General features: G+C 39.3%; 1 protein-coding gene across 10 annotated transcripts in view; it reads left to right on the top strand.

Annotated features, from left to right (window-relative positions):
- Positions 1-19,724, top strand: part of ATF7IP (activating transcription factor 7 interacting protein) — a 114,025-nt gene extending 94,301 nt beyond the window's left edge. For 8 of the 10 annotated variants that reach the window (XM_055712550.1, XM_055712546.1, XM_005441292.4 and 5 more), the window contains 5 exons: positions 4,912-4,990; positions 11,982-12,131; positions 13,043-13,228; positions 16,902-17,014; positions 18,456-19,724. In XM_055712550.1, the coding sequence (XP_055568525.1) occupies positions 4,912-4,990; positions 11,982-12,131; positions 13,043-13,228; positions 16,902-17,014; positions 18,456-18,872 (945 nt within the window). In that variant the 3' untranslated portion in view covers positions 18,873-19,724. The remainder of the gene's footprint in view (positions 1-4,911; positions 4,991-11,981; positions 12,132-13,042; positions 13,229-16,901; positions 17,015-18,455) is intronic. The other 2 variants (XM_055712549.1, XM_014281656.3) reach the window with 1 other exon arrangement.
- Positions 19,725-22,683: the final 2,959 nt, after the last annotated feature.

Genomic DNA, 22,683 nt, shown 5'->3' with positions numbered 1-22,683 from the left:
TAGGATCTTTTAGTCACTGTTTTCACAAGTTACATGCTTGGCATTAAAGTATGTTTCCTTCACACTTGCCAAGTGAGATGCTTGCCTGGGGCATTTGGCATACAGACAGAGCCCAGGGATAGTTACATATTGGTAAATGTGGTAGGTGCAAACATTACTTTGCAAACTGAAGAAGCTGGGGCAGAGGGCCTGCAGTTTTTCTTCAAGATCTTTCAGGATTTTCTTTAAGAACAAACTTTTCAAAACAGATCAAGATTGTAAATGCAAACCATCTTCTCCTTGGCTGGCTGTTTGAGGAAAAATGTGCAGTGCCGGGTGAGAGTAGCAGAGCAGCATTACAGTACTTACACCATCCTTCCATATGTATGCTGGTGCCCATTTAGCTGTAATTTGCTTTTCCCCTGCTGCCTTTTTTCCTTCCCCTGCTTCCTGTTCCCACATTTGTTTCTGCTCTTAATCATACATTCCATTCTTCTTTCCCCTACTTCAGCTAGTGTTTTGCCTTTCAACACCAAGTTGGAATACATCTTCCAGAGCTGGATCTACATTAGATTTTAGTATGAAATGTCCAGTAACAGCACACATTGTTTTTATGCAGAACATATTAATTACAAATGGAAGTTCACCAACAAGATGAAGAATAAAGATGTGGCTGTATTAAAATTAGGAAGTCAGGAAAAGATGAAGTCTTGTATTTTTCTTGCTTTCTTCCTAAAAAATTTTTGTGTGTGTTTATCTTTAAAAGTGTGATATTTCAGAGCAGTATTTGGTAGGTTTAGGGGTTTTATTCCATTTTAAATATTTTTATTGTTGTTGCATTGTTTTGTGTTAAGGTTGTTACACTGCTGGCTGCTGTGTGAAAGCAGAGAAAGATGTGAAATAAGGCAGCTCAGGTACAGTTGTGGTTAACTAAATGGTTCAGTTCATGATGTTGCTCCTTCCAGGTTGCACAAAGTTACCTCATCAGCTATGGACAAAAGAGGTCCAAAATGGCAGTGTGAATGACAATATTTTGGAGGATTTCTGCTTACTTGGAATTTAAAGGCATATACGTTCAGATATGTGAGCAGTTAAGGAGGATGGAAAAGGGAGTTTGGCAGTTTGTATTTCTTTTAAATCTCAATATAAACTTTCTTCTGTTTGATTACGGGAATTACCTAGATGCTGTTGTAAATAATCAGATTTAAGTGCTACTTCTGCTCTTACTGGACACTGGTGCTCTGGTTCTGACAAATGATGAAAAGGTGGTTTTGGGGCTTACGGGGTTTTTTTGCAACTGTGATCTTTAAATAGAGATCCCTTTATATTGCTGTGGGTATTTTGTGTCTGTTCCAGCTTATATGATATTCTAAGGTGACTGAGTCTTCTGTTTCTCAGACTTGCTAGGCAATATGTGAATGAAATCGCCAGGCATGTTTTGGGTTCTCATTAAATGGTTTTATTTCAGTAGCGTGACTATGCTGATGAAAATGTTACGATTGCATCATCTTGCTCTTCAGCAGAGATCAGATGAAGCAGGTTCAGGCTGTTGGCTTCCTGTGTTTGGAGAAAGCTGAAAACTGATAGCAGATCAGAATGCCTTGACTTTGCTTTCCTCCGTTACCTGCTTCTGCCCAGATGCTTGCTGAAATCTGATATTAGGAGCTGAAAAACTTGTTCTTATATTTCAATTTTTGACATAAATGTGACTGTTGTTCATACATGACTGAAAGTCCAACATCAGGCTTCCCTTTGCCTTTACCAGGGCTCAAGTCTTCTTAAGCTGGTTTCTAATTTTGCTCAGAGCAACACATCTGAATCTTCTCTTCTGATGTGTGACATGGCAATCTCCTCCTCAGAATCCCATTACCTTCTGTTTACAAAAGCAATAGCAGTTGTTTCTGTCTGGCCTTTCCTCAAACATAGCTCTGTTGTAAACTGTAGTTTTCACAAGTCCTTTGAAATACTCCTGAATTTCTGAATAACATAGTCATGATACTCAAAAGGAGTGTTTTTATTTTCTTTATGAGTTGGGCACAGGTTTTTCTGAAAACCATATATTACTTGCTTTTGGAAGGGATAATTCCAAATGGTTCCATTTGTAGGTCTTAACCATTCAGGTGGTCCAGAAACACCTGGGACTGGGAGATAAAGCTGCTGTCTCAAATCGCGGAGATGCTTAATTTCACCATGAGAAAGTAGTATGGACCAGTCTTCTAATACCTGATTCCCAGTTCTTCCTGAATCTTCTTTTCTTTCCTGGATTTCAGATACGTACAAGTACCTGAAAACTATGTGTCAACACCACAGGATATAGCAATGGATACTCCCCCTCCTGTTGAACGTAGGTGGATGCTCTGAATAGTCAAAATCCTGACCTTTATGGCAGGCATAATGAGCAGTCTGTTCTGTATGGGGGATACTCTACCTACACCACACACCCCTAGCTAGGAAACACAAGGTGCAGCGTTTTCAGTGTTTCCAGTTCCCTTAAAATTTTCCTGTACTCCTAAATTTCATTCAAGGGAGATGCATGGTTGGTGAACTAGGGGGATCTGGCTGGGTAGGCTGGGGAGTCAGGACTTCAGGGTGTGCTGTGTGTGGAGTACCACATCTTCTCGGACTAGCTGGAGTGTGTGCCCTGGAACCAGGACTGGGGGATGTACCACAGAGCACCACTCAAGACGCTGCCCTACAGATCTGCAACTTCTAGTGTGGGCTGTGGAAAGAACCTCACTACTTGCAGATAGTTCCTGTTGAGGAGATTGCTACCAGGGTTGTTTAGTAGAAAACATTGATTAGTGTGGCTAACTACAGGTTGGTCTTCACTCCTGAGAAGTGCAGGTATGAGACCTTGTTGGCTGATTTGATGTATCGTTTCATAGTTGCCTGTTTAACTCAAGATTTTGGCCTTCCAGGCACACCAAAGTAAAAAAATGCATGCAGTGACACTTGCTGACTTGGAAGTTCAATGAACTTTCTCAACTGGTGTAGTTAAGTAGGGATTCAAAACAGTTAGCTCTCATACAGAGTATTTTTCTAAGGATTTAGATGTCCCTGCAGAGGAAGAATTGAAAGGAAATTATACTCAGATTAATGTATTTTATAGTGGGGATAAATGAATAGCTTAGTGTTTTTTTCTTTTTCCAGTTCTTTATAAATCCCCCCCTCCATTTTTCAATCCGCTTTCTGCTGGCAGAGCGCACCATATTTCAAAATACACATTGTTGACTGGGAAGATTATCAAATTGGAATGATATTCCTCTTGACTTCATGCTAATCAAGTAATCATTGATTATTTGATTGGGCCTTTTATCTTAAGCTTCAAGTGGGTAAATCAGCTCATCATACTAAGAAAACTGAAGCTGGAAAGTTTTAAATAGAAATCGCTCAACAGAATTCCATGATTAACAAATCTGAAAGATGTTTCTCTGTATAGCAAAGATAGAGTCCTTATAGAGGTCTCTTCTATTGCCTGTGAACATAAGTAGTTAGATATTTCTTACTGAAATTGTGTATCATGTAGGTTAATAGCAGAATTTCATCAGTGGCAGCATCAGGACTTAAGGCAAGAAGAAATCAGGTTGTAATAATGCATAATGAGGATATCAGTCGTGTCAGGCATTCCACATTCAGTGACTGATAATTTGGAGACAGCTTTTGTTTGCATTTAGTAATCACGTATCTTTTTTTCTTCTCCTCAAAACCTTGCCTGTGTGAGAATTGTCTTTAGGACCTCCTTAAAGGCTTAGTTTTACCCAAATGAAAGGTCATAGAGCAGACAGTCTTAGTGCTTAGGCTTTTTGCATCTGTCCCCATGTGACTGCACAGAGAAACATGTAATCTTCCTAGGTTTTATCATATTGGCATTTGTACAAGGCATGTGGAGCTGGTAACTATTATGCTTTTTTCCATGTTAGTTGTTAAGAGATGTGATAATTAGATTGGCTTTCAACCTTTTATTTGTCCTAAGGAACCTGATTTACTCTAATCCATAAATTGGTAGCAGTTCAGTTCAACAATGAATTATCATCTCTTCTACAAAACCAGAAAAACCCTAATTTTTGCAGGAAGCTTAAGGAACTAGAAAGTGACATAATTCAGGATCTTTCTTCTGGAAAGTACATTTAAAAGCCCAGAAATATATAGGACCTCCCCCAGTATTTTTTCCATCACCTAAAGGAAAATGTTGGTCCCTCCAGTCTGAACAGCCAAGGGACAGCAGTTGATTCAGAAGATGTTTGATGGTACTCTAGGGGTGTTTTATAACATTTAGTCCTCTCAATAGCTTGAACGATCCCTATATCCTCTCTAAAGAGACGGTTACAAACATAGAATAATAGAATGCTAAAACTTATGATGAGGGATGACAATTCTTTGAAGAGCTAGAGAGTTTTTTGATGGCTTTTGATGACACGTTTTAGAAGGACACAGGTCCCAGTGTAGCTTGCTTTCTTCATTACTGTGAAGTCAGTTTCTTTATAGGCACTTAGGCCGAGCTGTCTCAAGATAAGTAATACTGTTGTCCTGGTGACTGTTCTGCCAAAAGGTTGTACTACTATAGAGGAAAGCACAGATTACAACCGGAATGAAATGTTAAGAGTCATGATTGAAAGATACTCTGTAACACCAAATTTTTACTTATTTACCTGTAAAATAACAATATGCTATGGGTCATCAGGTTTTTTTACTCCTTACAAAGCTAAAAGTAGTCTAATATTTGATACCGCAATACAGTCATTTGGTTATTGCCTCGTTTTCAAGTCCTGGGAAATTTGTCTGAAGTTTCCTCCTCCTGCTCATTTCATCGGTTCCTTTCTAATAAGTGTATCGGTTCTGAGACCTGTCCTTCTGAATGTTCAATTTGTACCCCTTTTCCACCTGTGTTCCCCTGGATTTGCTTTTGCAAAATGAAGGAGTTTTGTCTTTCAGAGCGGGAAGGTCACAGGAAGTGATTCAGGAGGTGTCATTGATCTTACACTGGATGAAGAGGATGATGGTTCTTCTCAAGGTAGGTGAAAAATACTTTGCTAGCTGCAGAGGTAATTGAGCTTCAAGTATTACTCATTCTGTGAATGACAGAAAGGAAAAAAATTCTGTTTCAGCTTAGTGTATTTTATTCTTTGGCGTTTCAGTTAACAGGATTGCTGTTAAAGAATTCTTATAGGCATTAAATAAAATTTATTATTAACTTGCTTTTTTACTGTAAAACAGTTTATTTAGATTTTTACCTTTCCCTTAATGTAGGCATTGTCGCTGTCTATGCGTAAATCTGTTAGGCTTGGGAAATAACTGGAAACATTTGAATTCTTTATTATATTTTGGAAAGTTCTTCTAGATGTATTTCACTTTTCTGTTTACTGATTAATTAAAGACCTTTTAATTTTACAGATGGTATTCAGGCAAGAGATTACTACAGCTTCTGATCCTTTGTTTAACTAAAAAAACCTTGTGTGCAAGCGTTTAAATACCAAATGCTGATCTGTTCTTTGCTTTAGGACTGTATGCCAAGATGAAATATAGTTGTGCTCTTGCATCCTTTGGCAGTTCAGATGCACTTCATCTTTTAAAAGAATACTTTTTTTTTTATACATCTTGTGTAAATGTGGGCAGGTCTTATTATAATTAGCATTGGTTTAACGAAGAATTACAGTATTTCAGAGAAGTAATGAGCCTGTACTTAAGACCATGTATTGCGCTGTCATCTTAACTGAAAATTTTATATTTCTTCTATTAAGAGATAAAATTTTAGTTCTGCATGGTTTCTAAATGCATGCCCCTGTGCTGCATTCTGAAGTCCAGTCACCAAGAAGTTTCATTCCTCTATAGAACCTCAGTAGCGCTCTCTAGCTAGTGCATTCATGTTCTACACATACATTTTTAATAGCTTCACTTGTTCTGTATTTGTATTACACAAATGTAGAAAAATCGTATTGGCATGTTGTAGCAGTTCTTTCAGTGAAGAAGAAATGTAATATTACCAGCAAAAGTAGGGGCTGCATGTGGTATACATGTATTAGAGACGCATGATGCAATTCAGGTAGCTGACAGTCCTGTTCTTTTGCCAGTAGAGGTTGTATGGTGGACACTGGATTGATCATGAGACAACAGCGTGTTCTCATTTAAATTTAAGTTCGTATTCCCCCCACATTGATGCTAGTGGGACCACAGATGAAATACAGTGTCCAATTTTGGTTTCCCCTTCCTTGAATTCAGAACAATTGTGGTAGCACTGGGGAGGGCCCAATAGGTGGTGTCAGGGTGTTTGGGGCCTGGAGTACGTGACCTGTGAGAAGACATCAACAGACCATGGCATGTTGGGCAAAGAGTAAACTGAGAGACAGTGGAATAGCAGCCTACAACTGCTTGGAGGATAGTTATAAAGATGATGGAGCAGCAGTGCCAGATGATGTATCGAGGGGCAGTGGCCATGAATGACAAGTTCAGGAGGTTCAAGTTGAACTTGAGGGGAAAGCAAATCACAGTAGGAAGGTAGTGGAGCACAGAGGGATGGTAGAAACTCCTCTTTTGAATATTTTTAAGATTCAGCTGTGCAAAACCAGAACTCATTTGAATTAGAGTTGGTGACAGTCCAGCTCAACAAGAGGTTGGATTACATGACCACCAAAGATCCTTTTAAGCCAGGATTTTGATGGTCTGCGAATTTTTTAGCTGAGTGTCAGAATAACATAGGGAATCAAGATTTTACAGCTGTCATCTCTTCTGAGGGTTAGTTCTTAAAAAGATGGCTGCACTTGGACTGTAGAAATTTGTCACGTAAGGTTAAACTCCCCAGTACTACTAAATATTCTGTAAAAGACACCCACAGATCTAAATGGATTTATATGTTCTAAAGTAGTATGTCACAGTATTGTAATGTATTTCAGATAATCCTTTTCTGTCAAAAATAACATTTTCCAGAGAGATTTTTCCTCCATGATAGTATAAAGTATGTCTTCACCTCACAATGACCATAAAAGATCAACACCTCGGTTGCATGGGCAGCTATAAGAATGCTCCTCTAGATAGAAGTGCTAGCAGCCACGGCAGAGTTGTAGCTGCATTACAGTGTGGTAACTTAATTCTTTCTCTTGCCTTTTTTTTAGGGGCTTGAGCCAGTATCTTAACAGTTTTCTCCTGTGGGATATTCTGAGATTCTTTCTCCTTAGTTGTCGTGTTTTAGAAAATTGTCCTTTCATTAGGAGGAAGGTTAGTGGGGTACTTTCAGGCTGGGTTAGTTCCTCTGTGTCTTTTCACTGCAAAGCAGAAGTGAGACTCTAATAGTCTGCAGCCTTGCAGATTAGTTTGTGTTTAGAGTTTGTGTGAGTTGTTAGTACCTTTCATATAAGCTGTATAGACTAAAAACCCCAATAAAAGTTTGAATTTCACCATGCAGTAAAAACACCTCTAGGATTTTTCAGCAAGTTTCTTGGGAAATAATTCATGTTCTGATAATAACATTCAGGTTAAAAAGAGGAAGAGTGCACTTCTGACAGTTCTTGCATAATCATGTGCATGTTTATACCTTTTGCCAAATATTTTTTTCACTGCACTTTGTTTACAGCAATTGTGGAGCAAGTTTTACTTTGTTCTGGATTTACTGGCACAACCTCAGAATAGAAAGTACCTCCAGCGTTATGGTGTTATGCTGGAATACCAGTTCAGTACTAATTCAAATAGAAGGGTAACACTTCTATGGTGTTCTTGGGAGCATCAGATCCTGATTATTTTGCTTAAAGCACTGTCACCCACATACTAAGTAAACCTAGTTCTGGTACTTACAAAAGGTGTTTAAATAGATGTTAATATCTGAAGAGATGTCTGTTATGTGCTTCCTTTTAATTGTCTTCTGGTACAACTAGGAAACAAAAGTCACGCTGTTTTGGTAGTATGCAACTACGATGTGTTTCTGGTTGAAATCACTAAAGATTCAGGTTGAGAGTAAATATTAACACTGTGGTAGATTTTTAACCTTGTTCATTTAATTACGCTCCGTCCCTTCCTTTTTCCAATGAAGTTCCTATTTGGATCAATAATTAGTATCTGTAATACTGTATACCAAAGTATGCATAGAGGGCAAATTAGACTTAATCTTTAGGTTAAGAATAATGGAATTTTTAGGTGTTTTGTTTTTGTGAGCTTATTAAACTGAAATCACAGTTTCTGTATTGGATCATGGAAGAGCAGACCTGTATAGACTGTCATCAAGCCTAGTCTTCAGTCATGGTAGAAGACAAAACCCTGTGCGTTATTTTTGAGAGCTAATCATGTTGGGGGAGAAGGGGGCACAGACGGTATTTGTTTAGTTGTTTTTCAAGGTGGATTTTTTGTTTGTTTTTTAGTGTCACAGTGACTAGGACCTCTAATCATGTGTTTGAGCCCGCAGTACTCATACAAAACAGTGTACCTGTCCTTCAACAGCTGTTGGTTTGGCATTTTGAAACTCTTAAACACAGAAACACCAACTTCCAAGCCCTTTTTTACAGCGCTTCATTCAAATAGTGCTTCATGTAGTGGGGAAAAAAAGTATTACTGTCACATTGTGGAAACACCCATTACAACCTAGATGTGAGTTTTCTTTCTTTATCAGACAAGCAACGCACAGATGTACCATAATTAACAACATATGCAGGTTTTCCTGATGATCTTCACTGCCCCCACACATGATTTCCTAAATTAATAGTAGAAGTTCTTATCAATTCCTAAACGGCTGATGTTGCACTCTCTACTATCATATTCTTTTTTATAGCTCTCAAGTCTTAGCTTTGTTCCTGTGTGATACTTTGATGCACCTCCATACTGGTGGCATCTTCCAGTTTAGTACACTGGCAACTGAGTTCAGTGCACACCTTCTGACATGGCAAAAATTATGAATGAAAATGTTGTGTAACAATTGTGAAACAGTGGTGTTAATTTCTGTTCAGAACAGATGATGTCATCCTTTTATCAAAGAGTAATCTACTTTCCTGTTTACAAGTACCTTGTACAGTCCCCTTGCTGTCCTTGTTATTAAATACTTGTGTAGCACACTGCATCAAATTATTTCATAAAAATGCTAAAACAACTAATAGATTTAGCTGATGCCTATCCCTAGTCTAAAGTGGATTTGTAATCCAAGAAAGATACACAAGTGTACTCTTCAAAAACAGCCATGTTCCACATATTTTATCTTTTTTAGAAAAAATATTAAATACATACAGTATCGTTATTTTATAAGATGTCTTGTCCGATTAACAAATCTGTAGTTTTCTGTATCATTTTTTGTCTTAAACTTGATCATGTATATGGTATGTTTGCTGTTCTGTAATCCCATTATACCACTTCTGAATTAGTATGCTGATTAAAACTCCTTCCTGGTATAACTGCAGTGTTGTAGGCCCATTTTCTGGCATGGAAATTAGCCCCTCTTTTTTTCTATTTTCTGTATTAGATTTGGAGTTTTGCTTATAAATCCAGTAGTAATTATTTCCATTTTATGCTCATTTCTGTAAGTCAGATTGTCCTGTCTCCTCCAGGTCCAGATCTTCAATGAGTGTGATGCTATGTTCATTTAGCTTTGGACCTGTTCCTGTATTACTTTTAACCTTAGTCCTGTGCTTACTGTGCACCTAGTCTTCCTGTTTTCCTTGCTGATTTGTTACTTACATAGCTAAATTAGCCTTTGCTATTTGTTTCCATTTATTTAGTGAAGCCTATTTGGTTATCTTTCACCATTTCTTGCAGCTGGTGCAATCCTGACCTAGTTTTCAGCAACTGGAATCTCAGCCAGGCTTTTGATTTCTCAGGGACAAATGAACTTGCTTCTATGTGACACTAAAAACAAAACCATAAAAGCTCTCACATTTGTCCAGACTGTCATTTTTTTTACTTGAACTACATTTTTACAGCAGTAGTGTATCTGGGTTTTTACCAGTTGGATCATGAGCACACCTTCTCTAGGTCATGGCTAAGAATGCATTTGCATCATTTACGTTATCCAATAGCAGCTGAAATGTGCATCAGTCTGTAAATATTCAAAGTAAACAGGTGTATGCACCTCTGTAGGAATCTCTTCAGAGACAAGTGATTTGTTGGAAAACGGAAAAGTCTCATACTCGTACAACATAAAGGAAGCTTGAACTTATCACAAGACCTGTTAGTTGATGGAAGAGCAGAAAACATCTCACCTTCTGTTTTCGAAATGAGCATCCCTTTACTGCTCCTTTTATAGACTTTAAAAAAAGAAAGGAAAGAAAGTTATGTTTAAGAAGTTTCTCCACCCTAGCTATCCTGTAGCAGAGTCTTGGGTAGAATCGCAATTAATTTATTCAGTTCAGCAGTGTGATGGAGCTCAAGCTGGGTGCCTCTGGAGATGGACCCCAAAGAAAGAAATCCCTGGGTAATTGTACCCTTACAATCTAAGTTTTCCCACCCCTCACATGACAGTTCGGTCCAGTAATAAAATTAGTGTCTGGGATCTCCTTGGTCTTCATTGGGTCTCGTCATTGTCTCTAGGCAGGCCATTTCTTCTCTTATCTCTGAGGTTGCAGCTTCTGCTAGCAGCATGAGTGGCCTTCCTTGCTTCCATATTTCTCACTGTGAACCAGCTCTGAGGCCTCCTTTTACTTAAGCAGGCAAAAGTTTCAGCCTGTCTAGGTGAAGGTTTGCAGCTTGCAGCCTAAGGCTTCAGCAAATTTAGCTTCTAATGCTAAGCCATTAACTCCAGCCGGTTTCAGTCCAGCATTACTTAACAGTTTTCATCAAATTACATCAGTGAAGTATCTCAGCTATTCAGTCTACAGAAAGACAATATGGTCTGCAGTTTATATTGTATTTTATTTCTGAGGTCTTTAATTGTACTTAATTTATCATATAGCAGTTCATGAAGGATACTGCTACTTCAGGATATTATTAGCTGGTGTTAAAGACAGCTCAGTGAGACCATCAAAATAGTCTCCACCTGCTAAAAAACCCAACACTTTGAGCTACGCTGCCATTACCCCTCTGTTCTTAGTGCTTTGAAATCTAGTGTATGTAACAGTTTCTAAATGCGTTCTTCAATATAGTGTTGGTATGTTTTCTCAAGAGTAAAATACATATTAACATCTTTGTTACATTTTGTGTTCTTTTACTAAATCAGTAGCTGCTCCATGGACAATTTTATTAGGGCAAATCTTTTTTTGAATGAGTGCCCTTAAAAACTACTCTTATCTTGTGTTTTTTAGTTTTTGGTGGTGCCTCCTCTGCCTGCTACTATTCTAATCTAGCTGAAATATCCGGGAAAGAGCGTCTCAATTCTTCTTTACTCAACTTGTGCACAGGCTTTATTACATACAGACTTGCACTTGAATGTTTTATGTTGTCACAAACAAACTAAAGCCGGAGGAGAATACTGCCATAGTAAACTACAGATACAGACACTATTTGTTACTTCTCACAAGTCAGTAAGTCATGTTGAGGAGGGTGTCAGTGTAAGAAAACAAGTTCTTAAAGTTTTCAAATAGTAAGCGATTCCCCTTTTTTAAGAAAATAGCGGGAAAATTCAAAACAGCAACAAACAGTTTGAACAAAGTAAAGAGTCACCAAATAAGAAAAGGGTGTAAGTATCAACAGTGGTAGACAAGATATATTTATGCAGCTCTGTCACAAATTGAGTACAGCAGTGTTTAGGCCTTTTTAAGGTTTTAGGCTGTTCTTTTTTTTTTTTTTTTAATAGAAACTTGTAAAGACTTTGGCATAGTGTTCCATTAAATTCAGGTTTCCAAATTTTGCTGAAATATGCAGAATTCATTATGATAGAATGAAATGTTACGGAGTATAGAGAGGGTAGATTGAGATGATGAAAGTGAGGGGAACTGAATGGATTTTCTACAGTTTTGTTTGCGGAATGAAAAGATCAAAGAAATCTCATGCTAGGAGATATTCTTTGCCACTCTTGTTAATGACGGGGAAATATTATTTAAAAACTCTGTGCTGTTCTAATTTCTGTTTGCAATTGTCTATAACTTTATTTTGTTTTAAAGCAGATAGCAAGAAGCAGAACCAGACACCTGTTACAGGCTTGAGCATATCTACCCAACCCTTGGCTCAACCTTTGCAGCCAAACCCTGTGCAGCAGCCAGGTGTGCCAACAAGTGGACCTTCCCAGACCACCATACATGTATTATCCACAGGTAACTCCATTTTACATCATAATGTGAATGCAGTGACTGCTTTTTCTTTCTTAAACTAGACTCTCGTGTGTTCTACATTGTGGTAATCTTTTCAGGTGAATATTTAGAACGTTTGAGTCACTTTTTAATCTTCTGCTCCAGTCAGTTTCCCTTTTTTTTTTTTTTTCCTCTTAACTGATAAATTATAAGGAAAAGATAGTCCTGTTGGTTTGGAAAGAATTCAGGATCAAATTAATTTCATGGAGAGGAAGAAATCCTACTAAGGATGGTCATGGAAATTATTAAATATACTGTTAGTGAAGAAACCTGTAGCAGTTGCATTATTTAAGTAATAGGGGGAAAAAAAATTAGCAACATCACTCCTAGCTCGGTCCACCTGCACTTGGCAATTAATCTTTTTGGCAGAGTGAATGGCAAGGCTGACACTGCAGTTCCATCCCTAGTTAAATGTTATTTTGTCTGTGGTGTGACTTCCCCCCCCTTTCCTTTCTAACATTTTTTTTTCTTTATTTTACTCTCTTCTTCTGTAGATGATTGCTGAAGATTAGTTGGCATTGGAATTGTCTTATGACTGATCTGTTTGATAGACTCTTTTGTGGCAGGTTTTATATTCTCCACAGCTGTTGCTTACGTTCAGAAACTTTTTTTTCCTTTCTTTCTTCTTTTTTTTTTTTTCTTCCCCCAGGGGTGTGTATTACATTTATTTGTTCTGTTTGGAATTTGTATATTTATAGGCATTGTTATTTCTGGTGAAAATTACTGTTTGGTTAGGCTGGGTTTTTTGTGTTATCAAAAGCAGATAGAATTTCACAGAGACAGTTTTCCAAAGGAGGTATGTACTCTGGAATAGGCATATGAGCTTAATGTCATGGAATTCCATTCTAGGTTGTGGTCTGTCTGTCTTTTTCCAGCTGTGACAACAGTGAATGTAACTCATCGACCAGTGACTCAAACTGCTACAAAACTTCCTATACCAAGAGCCACTGCTAACCATCAGGTGGTCTATACCACTCTTCCTGCACCACCAGCTCAGAATCCTGTAAGAGGAGCCATCATGCCAAGTCCAGGTTTAAGGCCAGTCAACCCACAAACTGGAGGTAGAGTTGCTTTCTTCATGTACATTTTAGTACAACACAGCTTGATATGATCTACGTGATGGATGTGTGATTTGCTTTTCTGTTTTGGGTTTGTTGGTTGGTTGGTTTTTTTTTTACAATGCTCATGCAAATTATAGAAGTTAGGGTTTTTTTCCAGCTTACAGATTTGGGAAAATCTTACTTAAAAAGTAATCATTCCCCCTGCAGCCATGTGGATGAGGAAAAAAGTGGATTTAAGTCATTTCAGGCACTAGCTCTGCCAATTAAGTATCTCTGGATGATACGTCCAATACTTTACAAGGCAGCAGAAAGTAGTATGATCGGATGATGAGCACCACTGTTTTGTAGAAAGGTAGTTAGAGACCATTTTGTTACTGTGGAGTAAGATTAAAACACCTAAGCACGTAATAAGTCATGATTGATTTCCTATCTAAAAGTTACATTTGTATCAGGCATCCTAATGTAATTCCTTAACAATTTCTTTTGTCCTGTGCCCAGCAAATCGTATTCTCTCTAGGCCTGGACAGATGAAATTTCTCACCAAATGTATCAGAAATTGATGCATGCTTGAGTTTCCTTGATTAGAGATGTCAGCAAGTTCATCTTGACTTTTGCAAATGTGTAACTGGAATCTTCCCATAGCAGTAAACTCGTTTTCTGAAATTAGTAGTAGATGTCAAAAATAATAGCAGTAAACTCGTTTTCTGAAATTAGTAGTAGATGTCAAAAATAAAGACCTTAAAGTTAAATGATAGTTCACATTTTGTTACGAAGCGGTGGATTTTAACTATTCTTTTAGCTACCCATAATTTCTACACTATAGTTATTTTAACAGCAGTATGTTAAACATTAATTTCGCTGTTGTAGTGCACTGAGTATGAGCCTACTTCTGTGATATAGAGGTAGTGATTTTTTTTTTTTTAGATGCTGTCTGTATAAGCCAGACTCGCAACACTGCATGCTTGAGCCATGTAAGACTGTATGTATGTAGGTTCGTGCAGAATTGATTTATTCATTGTTCTGAAATGATAGCTTTTGGAAAGGAAATATCCATGTATGTTTGTAACAATTTAATTCTAAGCACGTCTTGCTACTGGATTCAGGTACAAAGCCATAGGCTGTGAAAAATGAGCTGTGCTAGCTTAAACAGAAGTTCATCAGACAGTTTTTGAGCTCTCTCTATGAAACATCAGGGTGTACAGAAATTGCTGTTCTTTTTGGAGTACTTGTTCATATTTCTTAAAAGTTCTTATACTCCTGTGCCACATGCCACAAGTTCAGGTTCTTCTGACCAGCAGTATCTTTTGAGGGGCATGTCTGCATCTTGTGTTCCTGTTGGCAAAAGGCCATAAAAAGCAAGGTAACTTCAGCCCATGCTTAGTATTCATCAGCGTTACCCTTAGCTACAAGTTAGGGGGGTGTGATCTACCTGTTGTTTTGGAAGGAATTTTGACTACTTAACCATGCGTTCACTTACGTTAATTATTTCTGATAGTATTTTCTTCTTTTTGTATCAAAATACATGTTTTTGTCTGAATCTACTACTTGTTAGAGCAGTTACTATAACTACACATCACTAGTGTTAATATCTACAGAATACCTTTTAGTGTTAGACATGCAAGATCACCGATTGTGTTGCTGAAGAACATATAATAGGTAATGTGCTATTTTAAGGCCTTCTCTAGGAGAACTCAATGAGGTAGGGAATTCATGTGGTTTTTGGGCAAGGTCACCCAACAACAGATCTGTGTAATGTGCTTCAGACCTGATGGTCCAATGATACAATGAATGCTTATCCCTCAGTTACCTGCTTACAAATTCTCAGAAATCAAGGCAGATTTCCACCAAAATAATGAATGCAACTTGACCAGGCCCTGAGTAACCTCAAGGAAGAGCATTCATTCAGTAGAAGGTTGGAGCAGATCATCTCCAGAGGTCCCTTCAAACCTGGACTTTCCTGTGATTCTGTTACAGGCAGTTCTGTTAGTCTGGCTTGAAAAGTACGTCTGTACGTTGTACAGAACTGTTGTCTGACAGGCCCCATAAAACATTAAGAAAGTGATGATATTGTGCATTCCCTGTACCTCAGGACAAGGAAGCCAGATGGTTAGCCCGAGTAGGTAAAAGACTAGTTTCGTTAGAATACAGATTATTTCAAGGCTTCATATTTGCATACTGGGTAGAGAGTTTTCACAGGTTGTTAACAAAAAAGCAGTCTGTTTCTTGATCCCTTTTAGATCTAGTGAGTTTTCGTCTTTCAGTCAGTCGTCTTTGTTATACAGCTTTCAGAAGTGCTGCTACTGATGTGCATTGGTTAATACTATCGTAGAAACAGTCTTTAGTGTCAGTAGCCGATGCTTCAGGAGTAAGATCTCTGCACTTGGTCTTTGGAAGATTAACTGTGAGAGCTCATCCAGAGTTCTTTGCAAACTGTAGTTTTGTACTTCTGCCTCAACTTAGTAGCATGCCTACCTAGAAATAATGCTGAATTTGTACCTTGTATCTTACTGAGGCATTTCTGTCTGTCTGTCTTCAGGTTGTTGTAACTTATTGAGATAGCATCACAATCATGCTAAAACAGCATATCTGGTTGGATTCTTATAGATGACAAATAGCCAGTTTGTGTGACTGTCCTACAGGAGTTTGCACATCTTCAATAGCTTGCTAGATAGATGTGCCAATAGGAAAAAGATGTGGAGCAGCTGCCTAGAGTTCAGCACTTTATAATAAAAGCATTAAGATTTAGCCATCTGACCTCCCTGCCTCAGACTCACAAATTACATAGACTTCTGATACTCATCACCTATGGTCATAGCTTGATGACTGTTTATATAGAGAAGAAATTACTGTACAATAGCTGTGGTTTCCTGACACGTGTCACTGTGCAAGTTTCTCTTCTGGAGTATTAGAATGATTCAGCCTCATACAAGCGTGGAACTGGGGGGGGGGCTGTCGGGGAGGAGGTTGCCCTAAGTCTTGTATTTCTAGACAGAAACAGAGGGACACTCTAGGCAACCCATAACAATGAGCAAAAGCTTTGAGCCCACAGAACACATATGTTCCAGCAGTAAAGCTTGGTAGTTTGCAAGAGTTCCGGATTTTACCTAAAAAGCTATAAAATTACCTTGTTTATTCCTGCCAGTCATGTCAGTTTGTTGTGGGAATGAATGAAATGGTAACACCTGTGAGTAACATCCATTGTGGTATCTGTTCTGTGAGGGAAGGCAAGCTTCTTATACAGTGACAGCTTTTTTGGGTTTGGTGCCATGCGCAGCCTTCTGGCATTTGAATACTGAGTGGATATCATTCTGCTGCAGCAGCATTTATCTTTTCCTTTCTGAATTCCAAAGTGATGTGATTTTTCTTTTCATATTTAACCTCCCTGTATCTCCCACACTTCCTCTCCCCACCTGTTTCTTTCATGCTACAAATTATTAAAACATCATTCTGTCTCCTCTGCAGACAAGCACTTGCTCTCTTTCACTTTTACAGCTTCAGAGGATGGGAGGTGGTTTTGTTGTGCATTTCTTCATCAGTCTGCTGGCAATTTGAGGAGAGTGTCAGTTTGAAATTTGGTGTCATCCTGCTGAACCAAGGAGCTGGTCTTCCAGTGTTCTGTTTAGCTGATTTTAAGTATTGAACACTCAAAGTATTCACTGTGCTTCTTGTATAGGTATGACGGTACGAATGCCTCAAACAACTGCATATGTTGTGAACAACGGACTAACCCTTGGATCTGGAGCACCTCAGCTTACAGTGCATCATCGACCACCACAAATGCATGTTGTGAGTAGTCCTTTGAAATAACTTAATGCAGTTTACAAGCTTGTCTCTGCATTAATGTCTTTAAGGTTGCTTCTTAGTGTGGACTCCAGAATAGTGAAATGCTTGTAGACACTTTGCAGCCAGTTCACATGCATAGCACCACTCTATCACCTACAGCAACTTCTGCCAAGAACGATAAAAGCTATGCAATCTGTTAGCTTACCTCAGAGCTCTCCAGATCACCAGTAGCACATATTAAAAAATGGTGCGTGAATGGTCTGCACGCGGAGTACCCTTGTGGAGTCAGGGATGCAGAAGAACTGCCACTAAAAGTTTAGTCATGGTTTGGCTACAAATTAGATGACTAGTTTCTCAGTACAGCTGTTTGCAAAACTGAGGTAGGAGAACAAGGTACAGACAATATCCTCAACATTGCCAGCTCCCAAATTTCAGAGGGTGTTGCAATCACTGTTGGGAATGATTTACTTCTGCAACACCTCAGACCCTTTTTTGTAAGTATTTCAGAATTATTGCTCTAACTCTTTTCATATGGTTTTGTTGCTGAGACCAAACCAAACATACTGCCTGCATACTCACTGTTGAGCAGTCACATCACTCATGATGTCCTGAAATGGTGAATATATTACCAACAAGGTGGCTCACCATTCTTTCAATCTAGACACCATTCAACTTAATGCATTATTCAGTGTTAAATAATGTGAATAAATCAAGCCAGTATCACACAGAACACTTAAGATGGCAAAAACTGCTTCAGATTCCAACCTGAAAGGCCCCTGGCTTGAAGAATTAACAAAATTTTGTACTCATGGTAACCGCATTCCTAAATTCATCTTAACTAACATAAATGAGAGATCTAGGACTGTTTCTGTAGTATAGGGGGGAAAATATCAGTGGAAAGCCACATTTGCACCCTTATTTAAAAATTTTCTGGAAACTGAGGCTGAGCTTCTGTGATCAATTTAAAGTGGTAAAATCCATGTGGCACTGTTACCCATTGTTCCTTTTGACTGAAAACCTGCCTGTTGAAAACGATGAGTTATCAGCTTAATCTACTGTCTGGGGTGTTTTGGGAATGTAGGAACAGCAACTTAGATGTAGATCAGCGCAAAGTCATTGTGAACCTGCCTGCTCAGCCTGGCAAAGGTCACAGTATTCAGTCTGTCACCTCCTGGGTGGGAAGCAGAGGATATAGTAACTATGGCAACCATCATCTGTACAGCTAGGGATTTGTATATGAATACTGAGAACTTATGGCATCCTTGGTCCCACCCTTTCTCACATTTGCTGCCAGTCTCTTGCCTGTGCACACAGGACTTAAAATTGTGGTGTCTGGGTGATTGCAGGCTCATTTGCTTCCATTTGCCCAGGGAATGATGAATTAAAGCCTCCTTCTACTGCTGTAGACTCTGACCTTTCCCTTAACTGCTCTTACATTGCTTAGGAGCCACCACGCCCTGTACATCCTGCCCCGCTCCCAGATGCACCACAGCCACCACGTCTGCCCCCTGAAGCTGCCAACACTTCTCTGCCTCAAAAGCCACAGTTGAAGCTGGCACGGGTACAGAGCCAGAATGGTATTGTGCTGTCATGGAGTGTCATGGAAGTGGACCGGAGCTGTGCCACTGTGGACAGTTACCATCTCTACGCCTACCACGAGGACCCGAGTGCCACTATGCCATCCCAGTGGAAGAAGATCGGGGAAGTGAAGGCCCTTCCACTGCCTATGGCATGCACTCTTACACAATTTGTGTCTGGCAGCAAGTACTACTTTGCGGTCCGTGCTAAGGACATCTATGGACGATTTGGACCCTTCTGTGACCCCCAGTCCACAGATGTGATCTCTTCCCAGAGCAGTTAAGCTAGAGATCTTTGGAGCCTTTAAACCTGTCCTGCTACCAAGAATTACCCCAGTTTTGGGGGGTTGATCCCATGCATGAAATTCACTTTGAAATCCACTCTCTGCAGGATTATTTTAGACAGTTGTGTGATACACTACATGCATTCAGAACCAAAAGAAAAATAAAGTATCACCTGTGGCAAGAGAACCTGTTTTTTCTGGATAGCTCGAGTCATGGGCCATTTGAAAATTCCATTTTCCCTTCCATGACAGCTGTTCCACCTAGATACCTACGTACCCTTTATCGAAGGGCACCCTGTATGCCTGGGATTCTGCTTCAGAGTGGGAACAATAATAAATTATAGTTTGTCTGAAGCAAAATATACACATCTGTAATATCTGTCAGGGCACTAACATGAGGGCAACGACAGATTTGCCTCTTGCCCCCCACCACTCTGTGAGCAGGCTGTGAAGTGAAGGGTGATTTAGGGTACCACTTTCGTACTGGAACATTGAGTGGTCTGGTCTTATTTTACAAACTGTAATGAGCTCTCTGAGGGGACCGGAGGAACTTGAGTCTGGCCGAGGAGCCAATATGTGTGTAAATTTGGAGGTGCTGGGGGGGAAAAGAAATACATCACTCCACTACCTCCTACCTCTCCTAAGTAAAAACACTCCTCTACTGTCACCATCCTCCCCCATTCACACTGGGAGCATTCCCAAGTCAGATGTGAAACTGGATTGTAGAGACTGTATTCATACCTCTCCAGCTCAAGATAATTTCTCTGCCCCTCCCCTCATACATCCAGCCCTATTTTTTAGATTTATTTTGTGCCTTAAAGAATAATTCCAGAAATAAAATGTAGCCAGATACCTTGTGGTGTTCTTTTATTTGCTTGGAGTTACTGTTCCCTTTACCCTTCAAGCCTTTCATTAGTGCTTCTGGTTTTCCTGGTCTGCAGTAACTATTATTTCTGTAAAGACCAGGAAGTGTAACATCTGCTGATACCGGATTTGTTTATATCTGCCGCATCATTCAACCCTTTCCTCACTGTAATTCTTGAGTAGTTGGTTTTGTCCTGTCAATAATCTTAGAGTATACAGACAGTATTTTCCACGAGAAACTTTTGCTGTTCTTTTGGAAAAGCTGTATGCTGCAGTTCAGCCAAAGAAGAAACCTCTGTGTTGTGGCACCATGGAAGCTTCTAGCTGTTCACACTCAGTTTGGATGTTCAGTTAGTACAAAAAGATAACCAGTTGGCTTCCCAGTGTTAGTACAGAAAGTTAAGAAGTTGACTTCCCTGTCCTCTCTCTCGTCGCCTGCCTGCCTCTGCAGAAAGCTGACATACCTGAAGCAGTGTCTATTTTAGACACTGGCCTAAAAATTGTGAGCAATTGCAAATGTTAATAGATGCTTTCCTGATGCTTCTGAGCTGAGAAAAGAAATGGGTATATCTACCCCACTGTTGCAGTCATGTTAAACTTTTTGCAGAACCAAATAGTGACACACCTGGACAAGAAAGTATATGTAAGCTTTTTATTTTGGCACTTTTCAGTCGCATCCCTGCCCAGCGGAACAAAATAGTGGATTTAGAAGGGAAAGTCTTGGGTTTGGTGTTTTTTTCATCCACTTTGCCACATAGCAAAGCTGTGGAAGATGACATTTTTTCATTTCAGTGCTTGCTTTCTTAAAACCAACATTTTTAAATATAAAGCAAGGTTGAAAAGGGGCAGGAAAATCAAGTCCCAAAACATGGCTGGTGAAATATGCTATGAGATTATGCGTTCTTTAGTTCTGTTCCCTTTGAGAACTTTTGCAGTGCAAGAAACTACATTGCCAACTTTTGTCTATGCTATTTTACTGCACTCCATGTAGCTGGGATTGTCACTTCTGTCAGGAGAGTAACATAACCTTCCCTTTGAGTAACAGTTGTCCCTGTATTACTGGTGCCAATAATCAATAATGCCTTGAATTTTTCTATGTTGAATTAAATGTCTTGTCTGGCTATTTCAAGGAATAATTACTTAATGCATTTAGTCTACTTATGGAAAGTTGGGTCCTTACAAAGCCAGTTCTGTAGTAGAGGTTAGAGCAGTTCATTCCAGTTGATGGCTGTCAAGTCCTCCTCGGGCAATTTTTTTAATGTGTCTTTGAGATGGTACCAAAGGGCCATTGGCGGTACCAGTACATTGAGGTTTTACAGTTTGAAAGTTAAAATAAATATTAGAATACAGCCTAGAACTTACACTGCTTATTTGGCTGTGATTCCAGCCCAAACTATACATGAGCTTTTCTACGGTTTGTGCGTAGGTCAGGATTGTTTTTAGCTTTGTCTTGCTTGGGATAGGCAGGGGGTGAGGGTCCTGTGTAAGGTGGTGGTTTTCTTTCTCCAAAGGAGGCGTTAGGGTTGGTCTGGGTGTTGTGTTTGGAGGTCTTACAGGCGGTATCTTTACAGAAAGACTCGTCTTTATTTGCAGAAGAAAGATACAGTTCTCAACCGAACTGATTGTAAAAACTGGTTTCTGGCTTCATAGATCCATTTCTGCTGTGTATGGCAAAGTGTGGTTGATTTTTTGTGAACAGATTAAATAAGCCAGCTACTGTTGTTGACTGACCCCATCACAGCCGTGGGGTGAAAGCTGCTTTCTCTTTTGTTTCATGCTAGCAGAGCTGTTAAAGGTTCAATTTCAGAATATTAAGCAAGTAGTGGTGGTAAAGTATGTAATAAAGCACAGCCTGACTTTCACATACCGCAGCTCTGTTTGAAGCTCTTAACAGTCCTTAAATCAGTGAAACACAAAGAGAGAACTATGCCGTTTCTGCAAAATCGTGTCCATGGTGGAGCAGATCTCTGCAGTGAGTATTTACCCCTTACACTAACAAACCAGAGTATTGTTTCATTCCTCAACTCATGGCACTTTTTCCCTTTGTTGTGGGGTGACTGGTTGTTTTGCTGTCCTTTACCTCCCAGAAACAGTAAAACTATTGAGATGCTAAATTTCTGCTAGCAAAAAATATTCAGAAATAATTGATTTCATTTAACAGACTTTATTTGAAAGGATTACCAAAACATCTGGGACCATTCAGTACAGGTCTGTTAACACTGTGCTTCTAGACTGGACTCCTCCAATAATCCACTTGTAAATATGCTAAAAACTATCTGGCTTTTAAGTGGAGGGGTTTGTTTTCATTTCTACTCTGTACTTGGTCCAAGTTTTTCCATCTTACTTTCAGTAGGCTGGTATAAAGTTGTTTCTGACTTAGTGTTTTGCTGTTGCCACAGGGCACATGACGTTTCAGCAGTACCACCCTCCCCATGTTTTAACAAACACAGCATTAATCCTACAGCTGTTTTTTCTATCCTCGTTTACTCTCTGGGTAAGTTTGATTTGTTTTCTCTGTGGGATACAAGGGCATCAGGATGTCCACTTAGCTCAGTTTCTGGTTGGAAAGGGGCCTTGCTCTGGAGTGCTGATGGCAAAACACCATTCCTTTCCACTGCCACCCTCCGAGTTACAGCTCACTGGCCTCTTTTATTTCATTATATGTCAAAAACGCTTTATTGGATTCAAATAACTAAACCCTAGGAAGGGGGCAGACTGTAGGTATAGCTATGTGTGCTGCATCTGCAGTGGCAGCTTCAGAAAACACGAGGGTGCACAGGCACATTCCCCATAGCTTGGACTTACTTCAATGCTCTGACCAGTTTCCTTAGGAGTAGTAGTTGCTCTTACACTTTGCTCCTTTCAGTTATTTGTGCTACCATTGGCCGCATTAGATCATGGAGCACAAGCACCAAGACACCCAACCCAAAGTTTTTAGCACAAGGCT

The sequence above is a fragment of the Falco cherrug genome, chromosome 5 (assembly GCF_023634085.1).
Source record: "Falco cherrug isolate bFalChe1 chromosome 5, bFalChe1.pri, whole genome shotgun sequence".
Taxonomy (NCBI): domain Eukaryota; kingdom Metazoa; phylum Chordata; class Aves; order Falconiformes; family Falconidae; genus Falco; species Falco cherrug.
The sequence above is the reverse complement of the archived record's forward strand: the minus strand, read 5'-3'. Positions and strand labels throughout refer to the sequence as shown.